Source organism: Pteropus medius, unplaced genomic scaffold (genome assembly GCF_902729225.1).
Source record: "Pteropus medius unplaced genomic scaffold, Ma_sr-lr_union100, whole genome shotgun sequence".
In the NCBI taxonomy this organism is placed as follows: Eukaryota; Metazoa; Chordata; class Mammalia; order Chiroptera; family Pteropodidae; genus Pteropus; species Pteropus medius.
In genome coordinates, this window is record NW_024344378.1 from 9,633,240 (window position 1) to 9,659,990 (window position 26,751).

At 33.9% G+C, this 26,751-nt stretch overlaps 2 protein-coding genes across 12 annotated transcripts in view; one reads left to right on the top strand and one right to left on the bottom strand.

Annotated features, from left to right (window-relative positions):
* The window catches only part of ATRNL1 (attractin like 1), a 627,375-nt gene that overhangs the window by 371,411 nt on the left and 229,213 nt on the right, over positions 1 to 26,751 (bottom strand). For all 11 annotated transcript variants that reach the window (XM_039871115.1, XM_039871112.1, XM_039871111.1 and 8 more), the window contains one exon: positions 14,598 to 14,676. In XM_039871115.1, the coding sequence (XP_039727049.1) occupies positions 14,598 to 14,676 (79 nt within the window). The remainder of the gene's footprint in view (positions 1 to 14,597; positions 14,677 to 26,751) is intronic.
* The window catches only part of LOC120609742 (translation initiation factor IF-2-like), a 449,818-nt gene that overhangs the window by 191,934 nt on the left and 231,133 nt on the right, over positions 1 to 26,751 (top strand). The window lies entirely within an intron of this gene.

Below are 26,751 nucleotides of genomic sequence, written 5' to 3' on the forward strand. Positions count from 1 at the left end.
GTACAGCACAGGGAATATAGTCAATAATTTTATAACTATGTATGGTATCAGATGGGTATTAGAGTTATCAAGGTTATCACTTCTTAAATTTTATAAATGTCGAATCACAATGTTGTACAGCTGAAGCTAATATTAATATTGCATGTCAACTATAATTGAAAAATAAATTTAAAAACAGCAACAACAATCAAACAGAAAAATGGAATAAGAACATGAACAGTTTGCAGGGAGATAAATGACCCTTAAACAGAGGAAAATATTCTTTTTACTTAAGTAAAATTTAGAACCACTCAGAAATACCATTTCTCACTTATCAACTGGCAAAAACCCAAAGTCTTACAACATACTCTTCATGTGGTTGGTGGGAAAATACAGTGGTAAAACTGTACTTTCTGGTAAAAGCTATAAAAATTTTAAATGTGATTAACATTAAGCCAGCAATCCCATTTAGAATTTATATTGTCGTTATACGTGCAACACATAAAAAATGGCCTATAATATTCTTGCTAAGATAAAATCTATGTTTTGGTCAAACACTGGGAATTTGCTTGATATTTAGGATCTAAATTTTGGCAAAGAAATTTAAGGTAACATCCAGTTCCTTTAGACATAATTAATATGTCTTTATGGTCAATAATAATTGAAAATATTGCCACCAAAATGATATTGCTGAAATTTAAAATATTTATTACAACAAAAAGCTAGAACATTACTAGTAATTAAATATCCTATCTTCAATCGATATGCTTTATTTTGTTTAATGCTGCTGTACCCAGATAATTAAATTCACTTTTAATATTAAATTTTTGGCATAAAAGGAAGATGAAGTAATTAGAATCCGTTCCCTTTCTTGTGAACTTCAGTCTTAGAAAAGGCCTTATCGTAATATCCTTTTTTCTCTAGCTGAAATAATACATATCACAAAGATTTAATAGCCTGCACAAAGTATGCTGGCCACTTACTATGTATGACAATAACCTCTGCCAAACGTGATTCTATGTACCCACACTCACAAAAAGTTATTCTCTGTTATCGTTAACTGCCAGCTTTCAGCATCAAAGTCACCTTCATTTGAAATCCAGCAAACATTTATCATAAGAAAAATAAAAGTAATTCTAAACATAATAATGAGGCATATTAAGTAGAGTAACAACTAGATAAAGGATGACAGTTCGCGAGATGCCACCAAATATTTCACTCATGAGGTAGCTAGACAATGAAGGTTTTATAAAGGTTAAATGAAAAGGAATCACAGACACTGTGATTGTTACTTATTATGCATTATTCTCCTTGCAAGCACTTCCTGGAGAATTTATTTGGTTTTCACCATCCTAATTAAACTTAACTGTTATTAAAATACCTCCTAGTTGTTCACTAATGAGCAGGTAATTTGCTAATTAAAAGATGCAAAAACAAATATGTTAACAAAATTTAAAAATATGTTCCTGCATTAATCTAAAATTACACCTTAACACAGAATTTGAATCAGTATATAATTATACTTTTGAATTAAAAATAAACTTTATTTGATGTCAACAGAGACATCAAAGTGAAATGAATCTTAACAATTCCTGATATTTTAATGGGTTGTTGGCATGCATGGCATCCCTGAACAATTCATCTGATATATACTTTTATTTAATACATTTTTTCTTGATAAGATAAATCCACCAAAATAAATAGAAAACAAATTTAATTAAGCAAATCCTAATTTTGAATTAATCTGTGAAACAAGATGAGATGTTTTTATCTAGAAAAAAATATTACCCCAACACATCTCAAAGAATTATTCAAATACAATAATCCACTTTACAATACATGTTAAAGAAAAAAGGGACAGCAGTCTAAAACAGCATTAACTCTGACTTATAAAATATTAAAATTAGTAAACTATGATTAGAGATATTAAAATTCTGAATAATAATCACCTAGCCACATAAGTTTCCAGCCACCAGGAGATTCTACAATTAATCTTTAAAAGTCTATGAATTTTTGAAAGTTTTCAAACGAAATGCAACAATCTTTTACCCAATATTAGGTAGTTGCTAAGCAAATAAAATGGTCTTGACAAGTATGTTGTTTTCATGACCCAGCTTACAGACAAGTACACTTTACCATGTCTGCTCCAAACCGGATTTCAGCTGCCAGTTACGAAAGTACAGCTCACCAACTAGTGTGCCATTAATTGGTTAAAAATGTGTTGATGCCCTCACTTCCAGGGCGGCCTCCAGGAATCAGTGTCAGAGCCCCTGGGCAGGGAACCTGCATTCACAAGCAGCCTGACCTCTTTACCATAGCGTGTCTTACAAACTTATCCTTTTAACAGATCCTGACATGAAATAGGCCAGGCAGCATGATCCGATAATAACAGCATTATTTCTAAATACGATATATGTAAAAAAATACAATATATGTAAAAAAATACAGTACTCTAAGTACTTTGGCAGTCTCACTTGTTTCAACTGATTGATAAAATAACCTATAGCAGTCCATAAAGGTTATAATTTAACTTCCTTACACATTCTACTCAGACTCCTGAAATATTCATAATAGTCTCAATAGTCTCATTTAGAAACACAACTATCCTAAAATAATAGTGCATTTTAATTGTATTTTGCATTTCAAAGCATTTTCTATATAGAAAACAATTTTATGCAACTTATATCAATACCATAAGATAAAAGAATAGCTAAAGGTCATATGTAAATTGCTAATTATCTAAAGGAAGCAAAACTGATTTACTGCTTAATTCATGTTAGCTCATCTGTTAGGCAAATAACTATTCTGAAAGTAGTAATTTGTCCACATCTATCTGAGATATTTATTCAGTGATATAGTACAAAATCAGCTTCTAAAGATACCGTAATTCTCTCATTTGATTAGGAAACTATGGGCCCTATATAGAATTGTTTAAATAGTTACGCATAGTTTTTGAAAGTCAAAGACAGTGTTCCAATTAGAAACCCTACTAGAATCCACAATGTCAGTACTTCGGGATGTATAAACAGCAATAAGAAGTTAATATTTTTAGTTAGAGGCCTTCAAAGAAATAGGTCTTGCTAACCTGTATTTTTTTGAAATTAGTTATTCTAAAGTAATAGCATTTTTAAGAAAAAAAAAAACATACTTTTTTAGTAGAAAAATTTGAAAGAGAACTACAAACAAAGATAGCCAAAAGGAAAATTTTCAATATAAATGATGATTTTGGATTTTTAATTATAATGTTATATATTATACTTGAAAATACTGACCAAGTATAGATTTTAAATTTGGATGTTATTATAATTTAAGTTATTAGCAGTTAAAGAGTTTCAAAATCATTGTAAGTCAATTTCCTAAACAAGAAATTAGGGCCAAGGTCGGTAAATACATATTGCTGTAAGTGCACTATGTGGAAGACCAGTGCCTGAGTGCTATAAGTCTGTAACATACTTTAACACAGTGAAATGGTACAGATTTCTAATTGCATGATATAATAACTATACAATTATATAGTCTTCCTACAGAAACGTTAAAACTACTTATTTACATATAATAATTTTTAAAAATCTACATGAAGGAAAAGTAGCAGAAGCCAAATTCATTATTTTCCATTTTTTTCATCATAATTCAAAGATTTTACAACACAGTCTAAAGCACTTTGCCAATATTTTAACACTCTAAGATGATAATTTAGCTTGCTGTGCCTTAAATTTCTCACTGAAATCCTTAGTAATTTTCCTTATATGATTATTATAAACTTGAGTAAGAGCCATGAGTTTTTGAGAGGTACTCCAGTGGAGTGTGGTTTTAAGAATTATTTCTCCGAATTACACAGCTACAATAGTATTCTGGAATTCTTACAAAAATTTATTCGGAAGAATATTTTAAATGCATGACTCCACTATAGGAATAAATAGTAAAGAGGAAAAATATATAACAAATGGTCAAAATGTGATATATCATAAAAACATTCTTATACATTTGACTCATTAATAGATATGAAATATTACCTTTAAGATCATAATTTATAATTGTAAAAATTTATTAGAATGTTCAAGTTAAATGCTAAAATCTACCTAACAGGAAGTACAGTATGTTACAAAGTAATGGAGGAAAATAATGTATGTTCACATTTACTTGTATATGCATAAAGTAACTTCACACACACACAAAATCTGATAATACTGATTGGCTTGGGGAAGAGAGAAGTGACTAGAGAACGAGGTGCAAACTTTCAACTTTGAAACACAAGATGTATCACTTATTAAAAAAGACATTAAAACAAAATGCAAACAACAAAAGGAAGAACAAATATCATGCTTGATTTGAGAGCAATCCGTTCATGTGTACAAGTTTTTACAAGGACCTATGTTTTCATTTCTCTTCAGTGTATACCTAGGAGTGAATTTCTGGGCCTAAGGAAGCTTTCGGCTTTTGAGGTTTTGTCAGACTGTATTACAAGGTGGTTGCACCATTTTACACACCCTGTTAAAATGTATGAGAAAATAAATTTCTCCACATCTTCACTGCACTTATTATAATCACTTATTATTGGTGATAATTGGTGATATTTATTGGTGAATACTGATGACTAGTGGTGATAATTATTTGTGAATAACAACATATATTATTATTGACAATAACCATCCTGGAGGGTATAAAGTTATTTCATTGTGTTTTTTATTTCTATTTCCCTTATGACTAATGTTGCTGGGCATCTTTTCATGTGTTTATTGGACATTTATATATCTTATATTGACAAATGTCCATTAATAATATTTTATCTATTTTGTCATGTCATTTTTATTACTGAGTTGTAAGAATTATTTATATGTTTAGATACAAGTCTCTTATCAGATATGTAATTTGCAAACATTTTCTCTCACTCTTTAGGTTGTCTTTTCACTTTCTTGATGGTGTTCTTTGAAGTACAAAGGTTTTTAATTTTGATAAATTCCAATTTACCGATTTTTTTCCTTTTGTGGCTTATGCTTTTGGTATCGTATCTAAGAAGACTTTACTCGGTCAGGAAAATTTATTCCTATGTTTTCTTCTAAGGATTTTCGTTTCTCTCTTACATGTATGTGTACTGATGCTCTTTGACTTAATATTTGTGGACGGTGGAAGGTATGGGTGCAACTTAATTCCATGGCTATGCAGTTGCCCATCATCATTTCTTGAAAGACTGGGCTTTTCCTTATTTAACTGTCTTAGCACCTTTGTGAAAAATCAATTGACTGTAAGTGTAAGGGTTTATCTCTAGAATCCCAATTTTATTCTGTTGATCCACTCTTATGCCAGTAGCACACCAATCTGAATACTGTAGCTTTGTAGTAAGTTGAATTCAGGAAGTGAAACTTCTGGCCTTTTCTTTTTCAAGATTGCTTTGGCTATTCAAGGTCCTTTGAATTTTTCTTATGAATTTTAAGATTTACTCTCAATTTCTACAAAGAAGCCAGTTAGTGTTTGTATAGGGATCACGTTAAATCTGTAGGTCAGTTTGGGAAGTGTTGCCATCTTAACAACATAAATCTTCTGGTCTATCAACTAAGAACACCTTTCTATTTATTTAGGTCTTCTGTAATTTCAACGTTTTGTAGTTTTCAGAACATGTTTTATACTCCTTTTGTTAAATTTGTTCCTAAGCATTCTAGGCATACTGATGCTATTTTAAATCATCTTCTTTTCTTAATTTTATTTTCAGATTGTTCACTGCTAATATATAAAATAGAAATTACTTTCGTATATTGATCTTATGTCTTGCAATCTTACTGAAATTGTTTATTACTTCTAATAATTTTTTAGCAGTTTTCTGAGGATTTTTATATACAAAACATGTCATCCACATATATAATTTTACTTCTTTCTTTCAAATCTCTATGGCTTTTATCTCATTCCCTTGTCCAATTTCCTTGACTAGAACACCTAGCACAATGTTGACTAGAAAAGAAAGAGTGAGCTCCCTTGATTTGTTCTTGAGCTAGGGAGAAGAATTCCTTCAGTATGATCATAGTTATGGGTTTTTCACTGATGCCCTTTATCAGGCTGAGGAAGTTCCCGTTCATTCCTAGTTTGTTGGGTTTTTATAATGAAAGGGTTTTAGAACCTGCCAAATGCTTTTTCTGTCATCTATTGAGATTCTAGTGTAGATAACATCCTTTATTCTACTGGTCTGTGTACGATACTGACTTTCATAAGATGAACCAGTCTTGCATTCCCAGGATAATCCTACTTGGTCATGATGTATAATCTTTTTTCAAGAGAACCACTGGGGTTGAACTCCTCCGCAATTTGTTCCAAATAAAATTAGTTCACTTAGAGAAAGCTTGGAACTCTCTATTCTTACACCGAGCCTTTCCCCCTGCACGAAATTTCAGAGTCACCACTCCAGAGCTGATGGTGGGACAGAGGTGCATTACCTCTCTTAAATGACTCACCTATTTCATGAGGAGGGTACTAGACAAACATGGTACCTCCTTGTGTTTTCAGACTGTCTCTCCTCGCATAAACCTCTGCCCTTTGAGCAACGTGTGATGAGGGCAATTGGGGCCTGATATTCTCAGCCTACTGTTCCTGGGCAAGAGCTTCTGTCCTACAAGAGCGGGTTTAGTGGAGAAGAGAGCCTCAGATCTCAGCCACTTTTACTTGGCATAGAACTGCTGTGATATAGAACTGGGCAGCAGTGGGATGGAGGATGACAAATGCTGGTCATACTAAGCTGAGTGGGGACAGGAAGAAAGGAGATCATAGCTCAAATGCTACAGACTTCTTTTGTTTGTTTGTTTTACTGAGATTTAGTAAATTTTCTTGAATAGATGTTTCTTTGTTAGCTATATACACTTAGAAGAGATTCCAAAGATTTAAAATCGATATTGAATTATTTTAAAAACAACTTTCACTGGTTATGGTTGTTTGTCAGTTACGGTAGAAAAGGTCTGTGGAACTCGTCTTGCTGCTGTCCAGTAAATGTCTTAGCTTACGCTGCTATAACAAAACGTAATAGACTGAGTGGCTGAAACAAGACACATTTATTTCTCATACTTCAAGGTGCTGGCAGATGTGCTTCTTATAGAGAGCCATCTCTCTTTCAGACAGCCACCACCGTCCCAAGCACTTACGTGACCTCTTCTTTGTGTCCTAGCCGAGAAAAAGCACTCTTGTTACCATTTTTCTTCTAGAAGGGCACTAATCCTATCATGATGGCACCAACTTCATGTAAATACTTCCCAAAGGCCTCACCTCCAACGAGGTTTAGGGCCTCAACCTATGAATTTGGGCGAGGACACAAAATTCAGTCCATAACATAATTTGAATGACTGAGGGCTTAATCCTCCTCCTGTCTCAGGAACATCATCCAGTCCCATGGCTTTAGATGTCATCGACATACTGAGACTCCCAAACTTCTCTCTCCTGATCCTATCTGTTTCCTCGTGGCACAGTAACTCTTGATTCCTAGACTTGTCTAACTGGATGTCTAATAAATATCTCAAATATGATATGTAAAAATTGAACTCTCCCTAAAGCAATTTTACCTGCAATCGACTCCATCTCAGTTAATGGCAACTTTAGCTTTACAGTTGCTCAGGCAAAACCTTGAAGTCACTCTTGGTTTAATTCTTTCTCACACCTCCCCATCCATCTAATCCTGTTATTATCTTCAAAAAAAAAAAAAGTATCCATCATCCAATCACTTCTTGCCAATCCACTGCCATCTCAATCTGAGCCATCATCATCTCTCACTAGGTATAGTAGTAACCTCCTTACTTGTCTTCCTGACCACAGTCATTTATCTATGGGCTATTCTCAACACAGCATCGGAATTATCAGTTTAAAATCAGATCCTTTTACCTCAAATCACTTAATTCCTCTGTTGAATACCGTGCAGTGGTTTTCCACCTCTCTAAGAGCAGAAGCCAAAGCAGAGTTTCAATGCCTATGATGCACATTAGAATCAATTGTCGCCTTTGAAAATAAACACATCAAGCTGAGCCTCAAAGAAATTCGGACTTATAGATCTGGTGGGGGTGGAACAGTGAAGTGGCACTCAGAAATATATAAATATAAATATATAAATGTTTTTAAGATTGACAAGTTCTTCTAAGGGCCTACTGGGTTGAGAACCACTGTCTCAGAGTTGATGTGGAAGAGGAGAAGAATCCAAGGTATACAGAAGTTGCTGTTACTAATATCAATGCATAACGTAATGTTAATAATTCTTTATATTACATATTAATAACAATAGCAGCTAACGGATGTTGAAGCCTGGTAAGTAAAAGGCCGTGGAGTGGGCACTTACCATGCATTAACTCAGTTAGTATACTAAAAACCTTATAAAGTAGGCTCTGCCATATTTATTGATTCTAAGATACATTTCATTTTCGCATTTTAATATCGCTGAAATCTGATGTGCTTACAATCAATAAAACTGTACAATCACTGCTGGCCAGATGGCAGTTATGATATAGTTGTCACTGCCTGCAGACACAAACTTGATTATTCTCGTTAATGATACTATGTGAAACAAACATATGTGAAACTTGAGTCAAAAGTAACTTATGAAAAGTTCAACTATGAATGTGAACAAGTTTTAGTTATTCTTTAACCAATTTATTTGCTTCTACTTTCCTTTCAATGTGTATCTGTGAATGATATATAATAGAAGCTATATATATATAAAAAATTCTATAAAAGCCCTTGCAGTAAGTGTAAAATAAATATTCTTAGTGGTAAGAGACTATTGTGTCATAGTTTAATTGATACTCTTTTTTCTTTCTGTTACATCAAATAATAAATGATTGTGCCACAATATTAGATGAAATATTGCATATTCCCACTACAACAAACAGTTTTATAGGTTATATTACAAGCGGTCAATTAGGGAATCAAACATTTTGAAACTCAGCCTATCTTTGATATTCTTTGTATGGTTCAGAGAGCTTGTATTTTGGAATCTGACAGACTTAATTTAAAAGTATAGCTCTTCCATTTATTAGTTATAAGCTTGAGCATTGCGATCGACTCTCCTCAAATTCCTTACTAAAGCTAAAAGGGAAATAATATGTACGTTCTAGTGTGCGAATTAAATACTATTTCTGTAAAATACTCAAATCCAAAATGTTAGGTCATGGTTCCTCTACTTTCCTGAATTTAATTATTTATTTATGTTACAACAATGAAATAACATGAGTATCCTTCTTTACCAAATACCAACCCCAGAAACCAGAGATAATCTTGGCACTTCTTTTAAAACTTCCATGAATATAATGCATGTGTGTTTCTTATTTATACAAATACAAACATTCTAAAACCATACCAAGCATTACCCAGTAAAAAATATATCTTTAAAATCTGTAATCTTGTGAGTGCCATGTTTTTTGTCTGATTTGTTCACTGCTGTATTCATCGAAAACTGTGCTTGGAACAATAGTAGTTGTTCAATAAACATTTGTTGAATGAAGGAATGTTTCATTTTACACATCCCTGTCTACTACATTCTTAGTTTTGTTACATACTCCATTATAAGGATGACCTGAATTATTCTGATATATACAAAAAGCTCTCTATAAATATCTTTATATGAATATATTTTGAAAAAGTAGACAGACAGATAATATCTTTAGGATATATTCCCAGAAATCTAATCGCTGCATCAAAGAGTTTTTCTTTTAATTTTACCCAAAGAATACCTAGAAAACCCATTCTTTTATTTTTGCTTGCCCAGTTTTAAAAACAAATCAACATTTTACTTTGGAAAATTAGTCTTTCATCTCTCTCTCACACATGTGGATTTTATGGGGTGGAACACACCCCTCAGCTCTAGGGAATTTGTGTTAAAATAGCGTTGCCAGATTGAGCAAATAAAATCATGCGACACCCACTTAAATTCAAATTATAGATAAATGATGAATATTTTTTAGAATAAAAACATATCCATACACATATACATTGGGGACATACATATACAGATACATTTATTTGTGTATCAAATATATAATATTTTATAATTGACCAGATTAAATTTATTGAGAGGAAATCAATATTCCTGGCCATTTCTTAATCTAGATAAGTACCTGGGTCTAAATTTAAGATAATGACATGTAATAAATAAAAATTTGTGGTTTTCATATATATAATAAAAACAACTCTACCAAGTTTTACTTCTAGAAATTAATTTTATGTACAGTTACAAAAGAGCTCACATTTACTTCTATTACTAATCCAATTTACAGAAAACTTTTTAACATACTAGATCTCTCCCTATAAATGATACAACAAAGTAAACTGAGGTGTTCCTTTGAGAACTATATACATATGTGTGTGTGTGTGTGTGTGTGTGCATATGCATGTATGTGTCTTATTGAAAATGTTTTAAAGCTATGCATTCCTTTAAAATGAGGTTCATGTCTTTTTCTTTATATCCACAGCAGTGACCAATCTTTCTGGAGTATTGCAAAGGTTAATATGTCTTTGTTGAACTGAGCAAAATGGAAACACTACACATAAGATAAGATATCAGGGAACAAGTTTACGAGCAAGAATCAGTTAACTTTCAAATCTTATGCTCCTATACATATTTAATTTCTCATTTCAAATTATTTTTAAGTAGTCTTATGCTAATTTTTAAAATTATGATAATATAGATAGGCATGCTGAACATCTGTTACTTTTAGTTATATAGGATAAAGTGCAAAAAAAATTAAAGCAATGGTAATCATTTTATTTTGCAATTCAATAAGAGACAGTCATGAGCAAAAATAAGTTCACAGTAAGGCCATTAATTTCAGTGGCAGATATTTGTTTGAGTGAACTATTTATAGTGGTTAAAAAACTTGCTTTTTTAACAAAAGAATGCGTTTCATGGAAAGCTTTATGTAGATATTAAAATGTTTGAACATTATGTAATACAGATTCTTAAAACACTAAGAAATTCTACAAGAAGTTTCATTCACTACCTAATTAATTTTAATTTCTCCACCCAAAATGACATTTCTCACTACTCTCTTCACTCTGTGTCACCTCCTCACTCTAAATCAGTTGGGTATGTAAAGAGGTAGAGTAACTAATTTTATAAAACATTGCTGCAGTGTATTAATAATATTTAGATGAGAATTCGTTTAATCCATGACGTCCTTATTAATAAAATATAACCGAATGATATTATTATTTCCTCTGTTTTTGTGCCCTTAAAAGAGATATACAAGGAAAGAATTAATGTACTTGTCTCTAGAAAAAAAAGTTTGTTATTCAGAGCTATTAAAAGCTTACTTTTAGTTATTATTTTTAGTTTTATTAATTTTAACTCAAACTTCGAGTTCATAATGCTAAATTCAAATCTATGTTTTACGCTGTCTGATTATGAAATGTGCAGGTAAGTTATAATACCTATTAAAATCTCAAATTTCAGTTTAAAAATGCAGATTATAAAGCATGATGATATTTCAAAATACTTCTAACATATACTTGCCCCTAACAAATGTTTGTATAATGCAATAACTACCTAAAATTGAACATGCCATTGAAACAATGTTTTCAATACTTCTATAAGTACAAGCTATAAAAATGAACACATCCTTCTAGTGTATTATATTTCTCCTGATCAATATCCACTCACAGCCCCTCCCCGCCCCCAAATTCATATTCTTTATAGAATTATCACAGAAATAAGTTTGGAGGACTTATATGAAGAAACAATATTAATACTGAAGTCGTTTGTAGTTGCATTTCTGTGTTTTTAAAAGCCCTTGAATTCTCAGGGGTGTTATTCAAAAGGCATAACATTAATAATAGCCTTCTTATATTAAAATTATACTACCAAAAAAAAAAAAAAAGCATCTGTGTGTTTCTGAGAAGCCAAAGCTTCAAATAGTTTTTTTAAAGTAATATGCCTGCTTGTATTAACACAATATATTTTAAAATGTCTAAAGATTATTTTCATTTTAAAATAGTCCTTATATTTATAAAAGCGAGTAGGACAATTCCTGTAACAAAATTACAGAAATACTAAAAAGAAAAATCCTTTAATTTTCATTTCTTGTGAAAGATAAATTGTCTTTCTGTTCATCACAAGGCTCCTCTAAGGCTTACAATAATTGGTGTCTTAAGGTTTTGGAGAAAGTAAAATGTCCACATTGGGGAAAAAAAATACTGAGATCTTTTCCTTGGGGTAATATTAGAGTTACTCTGATAGTTCAAACTAAATAAAAAGAAGATCAGATAAAAACACACTTTGACTTCCATTCACACAAAGTCTATAACTGGATTACCATACAAACCACAACTAGTGTAGTTAAGTCTTTTAATAGACCAAAATAACAATTTTTTAATAACATAAAAATTATTATCTAATAATAGATCTCTGGTAGTTATTTAAACAATGTCAACTTTACTTTGGGCATCCACATATGAATGGTGTCTAATACACTTAGAATTTTGCATTTAAACGATTTAATAACATTAAATTTGAGGAAATTTCTCACAATATTAACATGTTATATTGTAATATGGCATGACCTTTCAACAGGACAGGTTTTCACAGATTTTGTATTTCAGTAGAGGTAGCAAAGTAAATGTAAACATTATTATTATATTCTTTACGATGACAACCTAAATGAGTTTTGGGAAGAAGGGCATTGTATTGGGGGGACATATCAAGGGCACAGAGTAGATCTGGTCTAGTGACACTGGTTCCTAATCTAGTTTTCCCTTTCTATTTCTCCTTTGTTCTCTCCATGTGCAACACATATTTGGAAAGAGCTTGACTTTCGATCAAAAGATAAATTCACATTTTTATTTTAAATGAAAGTAATATCAGCTTCCTAGAGCTTCTAATAATGTGCAATAAACAACATTATGACAATGAGATGATATAATATTATCCAAAAGCAATTTGTCATTTTGAGAAATGTGAGTTTTATAGGTAAATGTGAGTTTTATAGGTAAATGAACACTTCACATTAGTTTTCTCAAATACTGTTTCTAAACTTTAAGTTTTACATATAAACTTTGCTGGAGTCTAGGAATCTCCACCTGGGTCTTAGTCGTATAGCACAATCCTTTCTCTTTAGAGAACAAAACAATTCAGTTAGACTACTTACCACATTCAGAAGCCAGTTATGTCAGAGTTAGTTGTACACTGATCTTTTCACAATGCCACATTTTTACAGTTGCATTTTACAGACATTAGAAACCAAATAAACATTGCTAGTCATAATGAAGTGGGAACTTAGGATCCCTGATTGATCCTGACCCCTTTTCTAATTGGAAACATAAATATCACTTGCCCTATTCCATTACAGAAGGCCTTCATTCACACAGTCTACCAATTATTTTTCCCTTTGGAAATCTATAATTGCACTTTAACAGACTGTCTAACACATATACCCCTATTGGTTATCTCCACACAGAATTTTACTTCTTGCGAAATGTTTACATATTTATATTTAATAAGGTCCTTTTCAACTAAATCACCTTTTATCATAGGGTCATAACAAGTCAATTCTCATCGATGTTACACTGGCCATATATAGAAATCGGAGAGGCAGAGAAGATTAGAATGAATAATTTATCTGTGGGAAAAGATGTCAAGTTTGTAAATATATTATAGGCAGGCACTGAGCTTTGATGGATGTTTGAAAATAAAAGAATAATTAAAAGATCCCAGGTCATTCACTAATTCTATAACTTAGAATATTCTGGATTACTTCTATTTAAATATCTTTAAATAGAATCTTTTTCCATGTAGAAAAAAGGTAAGTAATTATAATGTTGCTTTATATTGTTGTACAAGATTATATATACAAAAATATAGTAGGAGGTACAATAGCAAATAGAATACTAATCATACTAATAAGAGAATACCAGGGTTAATGCTAATATTATATAATACTAATAAAAACAGAAACTTTTTTATTATGTGAGGTACAGAACAATAAATCCACTATACACTTATGCTCCTCAGATTATTATATTTCTTTGTTCCTTTACATTAACTAATACATGCAAAGTTAAGAAACTATATTTATCTAATATTTTTATATCATCAATTATTTTTCTATGAGTATTACTATTTTTATCAATTTTAGGATTATAGGAAACATACACGATTAATTCTGATATAGAACTATATCAAATTGAGGTACACTACAAACATATTTGGATTAGGAGATAATCTTGAAATGGAAAAGATTTGATTACAAAAAAAAATAATAATAATTCTAGGAGAGATAAAAACCAAAACAAATATTTGTCATTCAGAATTTTCTTTTAAATTGCAATAGAGGCAGTCATTAAAAATAAACTATGGTTTTATGGTATAACTAATTACCTAAATTAAAAAGATTGAAGATTATTTTTCAACAGAATTAATACTTAAATTCACTATAAATGCTAATATTATTTTTTTAAAGGCAGTTAACCAATGCCTCTACACATCTGACTTAAAATGTCAACAGTAAAGTTTGTTCTGAAGCTTAAAAAATACTTGACTGATTTGTTCAATCTTTATAATGAAAATTGATTTGAAAATCTGTATTTGAAAGGAACGTATTAACTAAGTAATAGAGATCCATATGTTTGCTGGAATCTTTAACCAAAAGAGTAAATGCTATTACTGATACCTCTCTCCGACGAGAAGCCCAGCAAGTTTGTTTGATCTTCCACACCACAGCAGCCACCAATAATAAGGACAAAAAACAACTGAAAAATAAAACACAAATAAGTCTTGCTTAAAAGATTTAATATATGTAACAAAATAATAAAAGAATATGTAAGAGGATTTAAAAATATATAGAAGTAATTATTTTGGCTTGGTAAATGATTCAAGCAAAAAAGAATAAGTTAGTGTTTAAAATGCTCTGAAGTAAAATTAGTGTATACAAGTAGAAAAATTCATTTATATTCCCTGCTATATATTATAGACTGCCTATAAGATTTCCTATCAGAAGAAATGTAAATGTATAATCTTACTGGTCCAATGAAGCAACAGAAATCTATTTAGAATTGTTACTGAGCTATAAAATATTATAACTTTATAAATGCAAATATCACACGTTCAGTCATTTTATCTTCATTAGCAACTATTTTAGATATAAGAATATTCCCATGGTTCTCCACGGAAGCCGGTTTTGTCCTTCCTCCACGCCCAGCGTGAATGAGGCAATGTCTGGAGACAGTTTTGATGACCACAACCTGGATGGGGCTGTGACTTGAGTCTATGAGTGGAGTTGGGGATGCTCCTAAACATCCTGCAATGCACAGGGCTGCCCGCAACGACAAAGAATCACCCAGTCCGAAATATCAGTGGTGCTGAAGTTTAGAAACCCTGGTATATGCTAATGTTTAAAAAAAAGAAATGATCCAGTTATAATGTCTATACATGCAGACTATACATATTAGGACAATACACAATAAGCTATAACATAGGATGCTGTGTTAGCAGTAATTTGAGACTGACAAATCTCAAAATACCAGATTTATGTGAATCTGATTAATTAATCTCAACCCTGTATGCATGTTGATTTTCTCTTCCTTTGCTCTGTGGTCAGAGATTATGCTGTGAAAAGACCAGAAATGAGCCAAACTGGGCCCCTAGTCTTCATCCTTAGTTGATAATCCGTCTATTCATCAACCGATTCACTAATAAGCAGTACAAGTTTTGACACTTTCCACTCTTGTCAAGCCTTAATCCACGTTTTTCTCCTCGTTTCACTTGAAAATCTTAAAAGATACATCAATGATAATAACAATGACAATTCTAGTGCCTATCGACTGAGTGCTGAACACATTCCGGATACTGTGCTAGATACTTTGCATTGATGATTAAATTTACTTTTATAAGAACTATTTCAGATAGCACATATTAATCTTATTTTAGAAAAGAATCCAATGCTCAGAGTTCAAAGTAAATTGCTTATAGTCACACAGAGAGCAAGTGGTAATGCCAAAATTCCAATCCGGCTACCTAAGCCTCAAACTCTTTCCTCCCCACCTGCTGGGAGCAGTGAGCTTACCTACTACCTCACAACAGGTATATTTCCAAATCCATTCCCTAATCCTTCCTCCAGTATCAAATGAAGTGGATTAAAAAAATTTTAAAAAGGCTTGACCCTAACCTTTCCAACCACTGAGGTGACATTTTGTTTTTTACATAATTATCTCTTCCCCTAATATTTACTAACATTCTATTTCATCTTAATTTAACATTTTCAAAGTACTCAAGTCTCCTAAAAAATAAAAACGATAACCCCACTTTACTGACCCCGTAGCTGCCTCTAGTTTACTGAGCATGTGGTCTGTGGAATGACATTCATGTCCATTTCCCCGTGATCTTCTCATTTAACTCCTCGTAATGTGGCCTCTGGCTTGCATACTAATAAACATGTTAACATTAATAATGATTAGTATTTATATAATATTCAACACTTTAAGGGATACTTTCTTCACCATACACTGTGGGTCTTTTCTCAAGCCACTGACTTTCACTTCTCAATTGACATACCAACCATCCAGTCTTAGAAACTCCTTCTGAGTACTTTATTTTCTTGGTATCCCTTTATCCTTCCTGACACATTACGGGGTCAATGAAGGTAGCGTGCGTTCCTGATTCCCTCTTTTAAATGAGGACATTCCGTAAAACTCAGTTCGCAGTAACCATGCTGCTATCTTCTCAAAGAGAGAGCTCGGTTATTTTCGTGGCTTCAACTATTACCTCGTTTGGAATGATTTTCAAACCTGTTTTTGTTAGACTTGCCAAAATGAGATCATCTTATCATTAAAGGGGATCTGAGAAATTATTCAGTTCAAACTCTCTCCCAGAAAAGAAATTCTCAGCAAAATTCTGACAGGGATCCAGCCCCTAATTAAATACCTGTAGCTGAGAAGCTGCCTTAAAAGTCAGCGCACTCTAATTTTAGCTAGTTCAAACTATGAAAACATCCTTCTATTAAGCTGTTGTTAGTTCATCCATTAGACCTGCTTCTGTTTTGTGCATTACACTAAGTCAGTCAATTCCTTCCTCCACAGGCTAAAACTTCCTTTCTTGAAGAAGCCGACGTGATTCCCTTTACTTCAGTAATTCTCAACCAGGAGAGCTGTACCCTCCAGGGAACGTTTGGCAGTGTCTGGAGACATTTGTGGTTGTTACCACTTGGTGGACATCTAAGCGGGAGGTAGGTAAATGTTCATGAATACACAGGCCAGACCTCACTCATCCCAAAGATTTTTCCAGACCAACATGCCAATAGTGCTGAGAAGCCCTGTTCTGGTCTGAATTATCACCATACTGCGTACACTTCTCCTGTTATACCCAGGCTAACACTGTGATTGTTATACTGACAGACATTCAATTTATGATGGTGAAGACTTGCTGAATTTCTCCATGAGGAACTTACATTCGTTCTGATCTAAATTTCATGACTTAAGTAAAGAGTGCCATTTTTATAATGATGCAGAAATCCAGTATAAAAATTTTCTTTTTTCATAATTTCAATTTCTTGAGAAGAGGAGATTATATACTTTCGGAGTTTGCAGCAAATTCTCTCTATTTAATTCATGTTAGGTTAGAGCTCATGATGATATCAACAAATTAACTGGTAAAATCAATAAAATTTAAGAAAATATTTAATAATATTCTAATAACTTCCAAAAATATTAAAACTACGATAGAATATATCTCACTTTTAGGCATATAATAATTCGTCATTAAACTTTTTCTAAACCAAAGGAATCGGTTCTTTAATTGATTTGAATATCTTATAATTTTCTGACACTGAATGCCTTATTTGGCATTATTAGCCTTATATCGAGGTAATACTCTTATAAATGTTCTGTTTTTAATAAATTATGTTGCAAATAAAAGTTAGAGTTCTTTTTAAAATATTTACATAAAAACAAAAATCAGTTTAGGAATGACATTTGCTTCATTAAAAAGCAAACAAACATACAAACAAAAAATGCTTGGCAAATTTATCCAGCAAAGTTGAAAAGTTACGCTCATCCTTTGGTGACTGACAGAAAATCCCAGTGTCCAGTGACAATCCTGGAAGCCCAAAGAACGACAGAATTTGCATCAATCTGAATTCGTTGACAGAGCAGAACCCTGAATAGCACTCTGTTCCTTTGACTGCTTCTTTTCTGCCCAGTGGACTTTACTTGGGTAAAAAAAAAAACATCATATTAAATAACAAATATTTATGGGTTTATCTGTTCCATTATATTAAATAACAAATATTTATGGGTTTAGCTTTTCCCTACTACTCTTAAGAGCAATGTCAAACAGTACCACCCCATAATCTGGTATGTGGTAAGTTTCACTGCTTTATTTCAGATCTTTTTCTATTATATTATATAATAGTTTTTATTGCTCCTTAGGAGAGATATTGGGAACAGGGGGACAATTGGGCTTTCTTTACAAAAAAAAATTATTCTGTCTAATAGTGTCAGAAGACCTGAAAGGTTCATTGCAGTTCAGTAAAATCCCGCAGAAGAGATTGGACAAAAGAAAAGAAACATAAAATAGCAACTACATGAGCTACAGGGATAAAAAAGGGAAGCACAGGAACTTAGGGAGAGATATTTCAATAATTTGATAGTAACCTTCATAAAATGGTCATTATGGGAAGGATTCTTAATGTGAAAAAACATGGAACTCATTAGGTATTCTCATTTAGGGAAAATTAAAGAGAATTCAATAAAAATAGCAAAGTGTGCTATACAGTTGTATTTAAAGCAGGCTTCTAGTGACAAAGAAATATTCTCTGGTGGTTGTATAGTTGGCCAAGTGCAAAAAGAGATAATATTGTCACTATCTCACAGCAATTTGAGGTTAATTGATCATAAAAATCAGTTCTTACACACATATTTTAAGAGATGGCTTGGGCATATTAATCTTTCATTTCACCTAAAAATGTTACAAACTAGGTAATTGTGTTGAAATACAGAAACGTATTATTTTAAGAAGTAATTTACCTCCTAATCATTGCTATTGCAGAAAATATCTTTCGAAGGTTTTAAAAACACCTTTTAACACTTGAAAAAAAAATTTTTAACCAAGTAAAATGCTAACAAAATAAATCAATAACTTAGAACGCAATAAAAACTGTATATTGGGGGTGGGGGGAGAGGCGGAATTTGCTTGTTTCAGTTATCAGATTGACAAAGGTAAAAACTGACAAAGCCTAGTGGTTGAGAGTGAGGAGGTAACGTGTTCACAACGCGTATTGGTACAAAATGTTTTGAGGGTTATTAAGCAAGAGTTAACTATACTTTAGGACGTACTACAAGTTAAGATGATTTCAAACGTTGAGTACCTAACATGAAATGATACAAACAACATTGGGACTAAATGGACTGTATACTCCCTGCTATGAACTGAATTGTGTTGGCTCAATTTGTATACTGAAGCCCTAAACCCAAGGTGACTATATTTGAAGATGGGGAATTCAGGAGGTAAGTAAGGTTAAAATAGGTCACAAGGGTGGCCCCCTGATCCAACCGCGTTAATGTTATTATAAAGAAGACACAGACATCAGAGAGCCAGAGAGCTTGTTCTCTCTCCCCCTCTCCTGGAACACACACTCAGGAAAGGCCACTGCGAAAAAGTGGCTGGCCGCCTGCAAGCCAAGAAGGGAGCCTATATTTAAAGGAATCTTGATCTTAGACTGACTTACGAGCCTCAGAATTGTGAGGTAATAAATTTCTATTGTTTAATCCACCAGTCTTCAGTATTTTGTCAGCAGCATGAGCAGACAGACAGATTTTGGTACCAAGAAGTGGGGGCTGCTGTAACAAATAGCTAAAAATGTGGAAGCAGCTTTGGAGCTGGGTAAAGGGTAAAGGCTGGATGAATTCTGAGATGTGTGGTAGAAAAAGCCTAGATTGATGTGAAGAGACTGAGAGAAACATGGACTTAAAAAGAGATTCTGGTAAGAGCTCAGAAAGAAACAAGGAGAGCTGGAGAGAAAGCCTCTATCTTCTCAGAGAATATATAAATAATCATGAACAGAATGTTGATACACATATAAAAGTTAAAGGTCATTCTGATGAGCTCTCAGATGGAAATGAGGACCAGGATATTGGCAAAGAACGTGGCTGAATTGCGTTCTAGTGTTTTGTGGAAGGTACAACTTGCAAGCCATAAAATTGGATATTTGGCATAAGAGATTTATAAGGAGGGCATTAAATGGTGGCTTTGGCCCTCCTAAAGCTTGTAGTAAAGTGCAAGAGGAGAAAGATGGATTGAAGAAGGAATTGTTAAGTAAAGAGGAACCAGAACTTGGATTTTTGGAAAATTCTGTCTATCTATATTGACTGAACTGAGAAAGCTTGTTCTGAAGAGAACACTAAGGGTATGGCTGAACAACCATCTGATAATCGAGGGTATGACTCATTGATTTAATCCACCGTTTTAGCAGAAGAAGGAATAGAGATGGGATTATACCAGCACCAACACTTGCCAGTTTGAACTAAAGTGAACAGAGAAAGCAGGAGAGAATGAAGAAATTCTATGGTACTTCTCGATTCAACAGGATGGGGCCATAGAGGTATTCAGTTGGAAATAGGCTTTGTCCTTCTAGAAAAGGGAAGAATGACCCCAAAAGCCATTCAGAGATCATTAGGGCTCCTACTCCCACCACAAGCATGAGGGGCAAGGCTGGTTTCTTCTTGGTTTCAAAGGATGGGGCCTTCTTTGGTTGAGGGGATAAAGATGCTGCTGCCCAGTGCTTTGGGGGCAAGGCTGTCATCCAGTGCTTCAGGGTCAAGTCCATCTCACCAAACTGAAGGAATAGGGCTGCTCCATAGAGCTGTTAGTGATGCTGGCACCTCGGTGGGCCTGGAGGTAGAGCATTAATCCAAAGAGGATTATTCTCCAGTCTTAAGAGCTGATGGAATTTGCCTTGGGTTGGGGACTTGCTTAAGACCCATCAACCTTTTCATCCTTCAAATTTCTCCCTTTTGAAATGGGAACGTATATCCATGCCTGTCCCACCATTGTATTTTGGAAGCACATAACTTGTCCGGTTTTACAGGTTCACTGCTGGATATGGATTTTGCATCAGGATGAAACATATCTTGAGTTTCACCCGCTTCTGATTTAGATGATATGTAGATGAGACTTTGGACTCCAAATGTTAAGAGATGACACTGGAATGAGTTAAGCCATTTGGGATTGTTAGGATGGAATAAATGTATTTTACATGCAATAAGAACATTATTATGGAGAGCCAAAGGCAGAATGTTAAAAAGCGTGTTCCTCCAAAATTCATATGTTGAAGCCAGAGTTCGTATATGATTGTATTTAGAGATAGGGACTTTAGGATGTCATTAAAATTAAATAAAGTCATAAGGGTGGAGCCCTGAGCCAATACAATTAGTGTCCTCATAAAAAGAGATGCCAGAGAGCTTATGCACTCTCTCCATGCACCTGCACCAAGGAAAAGTCATGTGAACACATAATCTTCTGCAGGACAGAAGCAGAGTTTTCACCACAAACCAGACTTTCCAGCCTCCAGCACTGTGAGATTCAAAAAATCCTGTTGTTAAAGCCACTCAGTCTGTGGTATTTTGCTATGGCAGCCCGAGTGGGCTAAGACACTCCCAAAGTCCGAAGGAAGAAGGACTTCCAGGTTTGGTGTGACCAGAGTCCCAGCCACATTTGCCTCTGATTCTCTGAACTACATACACTGCTGTGCATCAACCTTAGTCTCAGGCTTGTTTCCCTCAGGAAATGAAAATGAATGCAGCAGTTCCAGGACCTATATCATACACCATTATACATGCCCACTCTGCACCCTTCATTTATCTGAGGTACTTAGTCAAAATCACAGGCACAGAAAGCAGAATGGTGGTGGTCAGGGTCTGGAGGAAGAGAGACGGGGACTTATTGTTTAATAAGTATAGAGTTTCTGTTTTGCAAGATGAAAACAGTTCTGGAGATGGACAGTGCTGATTTTACGCAATAATATGACTACAGTTAATATCACTGAACTGTTCACTTAAAAATGGTTAAAATGGCAAATTCTATGCTATGTGTATTTTACCACAGTAAAAAATTCAAGGTAAAAACAGCAATTCATAATAAAAACTTAATAAATCTAACTTGTTTGTGTCTAAAAACAAAATATTAAGGCAAGGTTGACAAATACATGAAGAATGAAGTGACACATTAATAAATCTCAATAACAGATATATGGAATCTGAAAATTAAAAAAGACCATATAGGAAAAAAATAACAAGTTTCATCTAACAGGCACCTATAAAATCCTGAATCCAATGATCACACACAAAAAAAACCATTCTTACCTAGTAGGTGGATTATTTACAAATATTGATCATATATTTGACAACAGAAAATAATATAAAAAATATCAAAGCGTCATAAAGGTCTTTCACTGACTGAAAAGAAAGCAATAAAAAGGACGCATTGAAAAAAATCCCACATATTCAGAAATTCAAAAATAAATTCAAAATAATTCATGTGAAAATCGTAATAGAAATTAAAGTATTTTAAAACTGCAGGGCAATAAAAATGCTGTATATTAAAGTCCATGGAGTACAGCTGAGGCAGAACACTAACAATCAGGTAGCCCTAAATGCATGTATTGGAGACATACAACTAGAAATTAATGAGCTTGATTACACTTTCAAATCAAAAAGCTGGAATAATAATAAACAGAGTTAGCCCAAAAAAAGTAGAAGGAATAAAAGCAGAAATAATGAATCAGAAAACAGTAAAACAATGGCGAGGGGCCATGAATACTGGTTTGTGAAAGGACTCCCAATACTCTCAAAGCTCTTGCACGGCTTATCAAGAAAAAATAAAATGGGAGAATAGGCAAAATTCACAATGAAAATGAAGGGATAATCCTTATATAAATTTTAGAATATTAATATTGGAAAATATGTCAATAAATTTGAAAACTAAGATACAGTGGAAAATTGTCAACTCTAAATTCTATCAAGAAAAACAGAAAATGTGGGGAAACAGAAATATTAAGATTTATTCAGAAATTGAAAAATCCACCCACAAAGAATCGAATCATACAAAAACAAATTTAAAAACGATACCAAATTCATATGGTTTTATAGGTCAGATCGACCAAACCTTTAAGCAACAGACAAACCTATTGTGCCATTAAAATGTGCCTCTCTGATCTCTGACTACAGAGAGCATAATTTATCAATGGCTCCAGCTACTGCTCTCTGAAAGCCATCACCGTGTTCATCCTGAGGCCACACTTCCCAAGTGCCGTGCTCAGTCAATGACACAAATGTCAGCTCGACATTGTGGTCTGAAGGATCTGTCGCCTTCTCCCTGACCTTTCCCTCACAGCAGTTTCTCCTTACACATTTATTAAATGTCTAGTCCCTTCTTGGTGTCTGCCTCTCTGAGGGCTTGTGGCCCGGTTAATCAGGAGATAAAATGGGGATTTGGAACTGGCTCACTCATTACTGGGCAGGCTAAAAGAACACCACCACCTTGGTAGGTGGGACAAAGACAGCCCCTGAAAGAAGGCTTCCATTGCTAAAGATTTCGCCAGTGGTGACATGGAGAAAATGCCTTCATTAGGGAGTTGGCTGATTACTGCTCTGTTCTGTTAATTCCCATAGAGGGATAATGAGAGACTGAAAGCCATTAGCAAACATTACTGGCTACACATCAGGCTAGAGGGTCTTTTTTACAGCTTTAAATGAGTCCCTTATCTCTGACAGCAGAAGAGCCGCTATGGATCAGCAGCAGGCTGATGATATGATTTAGATTTGCAGAGCTCCAGAGATGACAGAACGCGCAACCAAAGAAGCTCTCTTATGCAAAGACGAGGGCCATGGTTGGAAAAACTGGAGCCCTTGAAATATAGAATGGGAGTATCTAGAATGGAATATTTAGATGGATGCTGAGGATGTTACTCTACAACTCCCTTCTCTAGTAATAGAGACGACAGATGCTCCCCTGACAAGCCGCCACCACCTCCTCTCTTGGTTGCCAGACTGATCTCTAGCGTTTAACGACAGCATAATACATATTGGCTTGATAAGAAAGGGAAAAATTACAAACTTGAAAACTGCAAGAATTAGCTAGCATGTGCTGGCAAGAGCTGGAGTGTATGACAGGAATTGAGTTGTGGTGGTTTTTGATCAAGGGGGATGGAATATAGACTGATAAGCAAGAGTTCATGAATTTTTGATGCATATTCTCAGGACCACAAGAGATGTAATACCCTAATGAGCACTCCAGGGGGTGGAATAAACCTGTTCCCGGAGTGACTCCTATAGCCTGGAGAAAGAAATGGCCAATGCAAAGTGAAATGGAAATGCCACAGTTGCCCTAGCGGATGAAAGAGAAAAAAATAAAGAAGCTGATAAAAGGGAAAGTGCTGGAATGGATGTATCATGTTAGGCCCAAAGAACTGCCAGAAGATTATGTCCCATGGGACGTATCGTTCACGGAGCCATTAGGAATATGCTGATGAGAGGGGTACCAGCTTCCCTAAGAAGTTCAGTGGTGGCTTTCTTCTGCAGACCAGGGCTGACAACAGGAGAGGCAGTCGCAGGGCTAGGTGTGAAGTGATGGAATCTCAGAGTAAGAGGCCAGATGTCAGAGCTTAAACTGACAGAATGCAGGGTCCCCGTCGGCCATAACAATCAGCAAGACTGGAGAAGCAGCCGAGGGGTTGGCCCACAAACAGCTGTGGAGATGATTAAATGCGCAAGGTATCCTGAAGGGCAAAGTAGGTGGGCAGCAAACAATGGTGCTACTTAATATTTAGTTTTATTTTAGGTAAGAACGAAGGGACAGGAGGTTGCCCCAACAGACAATCGTGACGCTTTACTCAGTTCCCAGATGAGCTAATTTACAAATCTAGAACTCACTGACTGAACAGATGGCTGGGTCCATAGAAGAAGGGACATCTTGAAACATCTTGAAGAGTGTATAAAAATGATTTCGAAAGGGACCTTTGTATGATTCCTACACAAAGCAACCTGTGTACATTTAGGTATATACATCGGTATATATACAGTACAAGAGGAATAAATAGATATTTTGATTATCATTAGACATGGGGTTAGAGATGCCACAGATACCCAAGGACTAAAATGTCATCATGGCCCCTTGTATCTTTAGGGGCCAGATAACAAATTCTGGCAAAATTCTGACTCTCAGTGGGCCAACTGTGTCTATGGACCCACCTAATGATAATTTACCTAGTTCTCAAGTGTATAATTAGAGTTTATGTTCGAGTTAATTAGATTAACCTCTACCTTGTGTCCCTGGCCTTGTGGTAAGACCTATCATAGTGGGAAAGACCGAGGAGACCTCTGTCACTACCCTCCATCTGGTCAAGATGGAAAATCAAAATCATTATGTCATCCCAGTGGGATAGTAAAAATCAATCACTACCACCATTAAAAATCTAAAAGGTGCAGGGGTAATGATCCCTACTATATCTCCTTTTAATTTACCAGCCTTGTCTTCTTTTAAAATAAGTAATTCGGACTTTTCAAATTTGCACAGACTTATTTCTCTATTTTACATACCAAAAAGAGATGTTTATTTTAAAAATAATTTCGTTTTCTAATCATTTACTACATTATGTCACAGATTCTAACAACAAAATTATTTAATTCCATATATGAAAGAACTGAGGTTTAGAGACACTACTTAGGATGGCACAGAAAGCTAAGATCAGAACAGGGCTATGTCTGTAAATGATCCCCCTAATACTGGTCCGATTATGTTCACCACCAGAACTATGCCTAATGTGTAGCGCTAAAATAACTTACAAGAATTTGTGAACTGGCCTCCATAGAATCATGGCTAAACCAAAAAGTGGACACATTTACCATTACTACTTCATAACTTGGTTAGAAACAGCAATAGCAGTAACAGCGTCCTGACTGAAGGATGTCCATGAATGCTGACCTGTTTGAAATCCTTTTAAAATTTGGCAGTGGCCTTATTAAAAAAAAACTATATAAACTTCAAAATATTCTGCCCATATTTTTTCTTAACAATGAGACAATTCTATAACTAATTTACATTTTGCTAGTGAAAGAAATTTAAATGACAAAAAAAACCCATCAAATATATTTTATCTCACATAATGATTAGAATATTTTATTTCACTTTGTCCATGATGACAACATAATAAATAGGACCATTTCTAAAACACGGTACACATTAACACGATCATTCTTTTATTTAATAAAAGAACTATTAAGCTTAAATATTCATGAAAATTCAAAAGCTTAAAATATAACCTTAAACATTTAAATAATTTACATAAATATTCAGCATTCTAAATTTTTACACAGGGCTAAACTTTTCAGCATATTTCCATTCACACTACTCTGCAACCAAAAAGTTTATTTTTTCATTACTTATGCAAAAATAAAGTTTATTACTTATACATTAAGTAATGCTCATTCAATTGTGACTTCTAATATTTTCCAAAAACATTTATATTCTTAAGTGCAAAGTCATAAAACATTAAATATATTTAAGGTGTTTCTTAAAATTTCATTTTTAAGGGACAAATTCAGAGTATGAATAAACTTTGCACACATTAGTGATAAATATGTTTATAGCATTAACTTTTGGAAATTACAGCTTTTTAAGGGACACAGACAAACATGATCGTTTTCAGAGAAATGTGACCAACATGGCAAAGGTTTTGACAACAGACAGGGATAAATGAACAGGAAATGTGTAAATTTGAGAAAATAGATTAGAAAACTGAAGGGCTATAAATGGAGAGGAGGGATTAGACTTGCTTC